This window comes from Ceratina calcarata, unplaced genomic scaffold (genome assembly GCF_001652005.2).
Source record: "Ceratina calcarata isolate Rehan_Ccalc_2016 unplaced genomic scaffold, ASM165200v1 scaffold317.2, whole genome shotgun sequence".
NCBI lineage: Eukaryota > Metazoa > Arthropoda > Insecta > Hymenoptera > Apidae > Ceratina > Ceratina calcarata.
In genome coordinates this window covers 25,925-27,972 of record NW_017154323.1, presented here as the reverse complement: position 1 = coordinate 27,972, position 2,048 = coordinate 25,925, and the positions used below count along the sequence as shown (strand labels likewise).

The 2,048-nt window shown below is 38.9% G+C and overlaps 1 protein-coding gene across 1 annotated transcript in view; it reads right to left on the bottom strand.

The window, feature by feature from the left end:
- The window catches only part of LOC108624575 (NACHT domain- and WD repeat-containing protein 1-like), a gene marked incomplete at its 3' end in the record, with an annotated part of 28,446 nt that overhangs the window by 480 nt on the left and 25,918 nt on the right, over nt 1-2,048 (bottom strand). The window contains exon 8 of the mRNA XM_026813215.1: nt 893-1,444. Within this exon, the coding sequence (XP_026669016.1) occupies nt 893-1,444 (552 nt within the window). The remainder of the gene's footprint in view (nt 1-892; nt 1,445-2,048) is intronic.

Sequence of the window (2,048 nt, the reverse complement as noted above, 5' to 3'; positions counted from 1 at the left end):
CTCTAAGATTTTACACATATATTTGTGATGCTCTATTGAATACTCATGCAAAATTTCAAAACATTCTATAGACAATGGATTTTGGGACTAACGTCCTTAACTGAAAATCGACACTCATTATGCTCTGATGGTTGAAAAAATATTGTAGAAATAGGTTAGTACTCCTCTTATCGATGAGTTTGTAATTTTTTTATAATATTTTAATATATCGTATACGCGACACAACCCTAAACGGGAGCACAGGTGGCGTCAAGTAGTATAAGCGTATTATGATCCGCCGACTTACTGCGACTACTGCACGAGGTGGGGATTAGAAAATGGAGAAATGAGTTGGCCATGCCTGCTCTAAATCTTATCTCAACTAAACATAGTCACGTTTAATGAAAATATGATAATACTTAGTAATGTGAGCATTACAAAATAGATAAAAAATCATAATTATAATAGCTTTTTATAAACTTAATTCATAATTTTATATCCAAGAGATATTGCTTTGAATGAAATCAAGACTAAAGCACACTAGACTTAACTTCGATCTTTTCAAAGAAATACTTGACCCAAAAATCTTCTCACATAAGAACAAAAAATATAATCCCGTAAATCAGGCATGGGTAAAAATGGCTCCCTGGAGCCACGATGGCCCAGGTGGGGATGTTTGACACTACGTAATGTAGTGGCGCATATCTACATTTACGAATAGTGGAGAGAGCGACTAGTGTGGGGAAAATGAATTACCCATGCCTGCCATAATTTCATATCTATCATATTTTATACTATTTTTGCTTATTTATTGATGAAACAAAGCAAAATTTTGCTAAAAAATGTTATGAAAGCCACGTGACTTCCTTAGCCTTTCAATCTAATATAAAATATAAATAAATTCTTTTTATTTAAGATGAAAATAATTTCTCACCAAATCTCCGCCATCTTCGGCTACAGGCCTAAGCCAGCAGATCAGCTGAGCCCCAAGCTGCAGAGGATCCCTGGTCAAAATATCGCTGGACTTCCTCACGGTGTAATAAACCAGTTCCAAATCCCTCTCCAGCAGATATTTCCTCGAATGCTCCAGGACGCACCTCAGATAGCTCACGGAGATCATTTGCACGGCAGCCAATAGGAAATCGAACGCGCACACCGCGAGTTTCTTCAGCTTCTCAACGTCGCCAGCTCGGAGCAAATGAAGCCAAGCTTCCTCAACGTGTCTCATATTGTAGGCCGTGTCCTGCGACCTTGGCCTGCTCTGGAACGGTGTCTCCTTTTTAGGCGTTTCTTCCTCCGGTGACGATTTCTCGTCCTTCTCGTCGAAGTCTTCGGAGAAGAACAGGTTCGCCAGCTCGCCATGGTAACTCTTCAAGATCTTCTGCTCGGCGAAGTACCGTTTTCTGGCTAGATCTCTGATCGGGTGCCTCCAAGAGAATAACAGTCTCCCACTCATCACGCGAACCTGTCATCATTTGTCAAATACAATTTTCGTTAATGTTCGATTTTTATTATTAAGAAATAAGCAAAAATAATCTTTGTGTTTGTAAATATTGTAGACCACCAACGCAGGCTAGATTATTTAGACATTAGTCAATGGGCATCTGGCTCCAAACCGACTCTTAAAAGTCGGGGTCATAAACACTTCCAGGCCCAGACCCTTGCGTTTCTTTGTTTGTGATCTAAGCAACGGTTTTTCCGTTGCAGTTTTTAGTCAGTCTCGAGCAGAGCATCGAGGTGAAAAGATCGTTAAGTTTTTCTTTCCGAGTCTTCAAATAAAACTGTTTTACATTAAAGTAATTGAGTATTCACTGTGTTTAATCCCATATTCCAATAGTTAATTTGTAGTAAGACATTTTGTTTTTTTTTTAGTATAATAAATTGGATAATCGAAACTGAAACATTGGACGCAAGTGGCGTTGCCTGCACTAATGCTTGCAAGCATGATGTAAAAACATAAGGTGTGTTCTTCCGCCGTGTTCAAATGTGTCGCTGTTTGCGCCTTCCACTCATCGGCCATATTGGAAGTACGATGACCTATTGTTTATTTCAAACACGCATATATATTA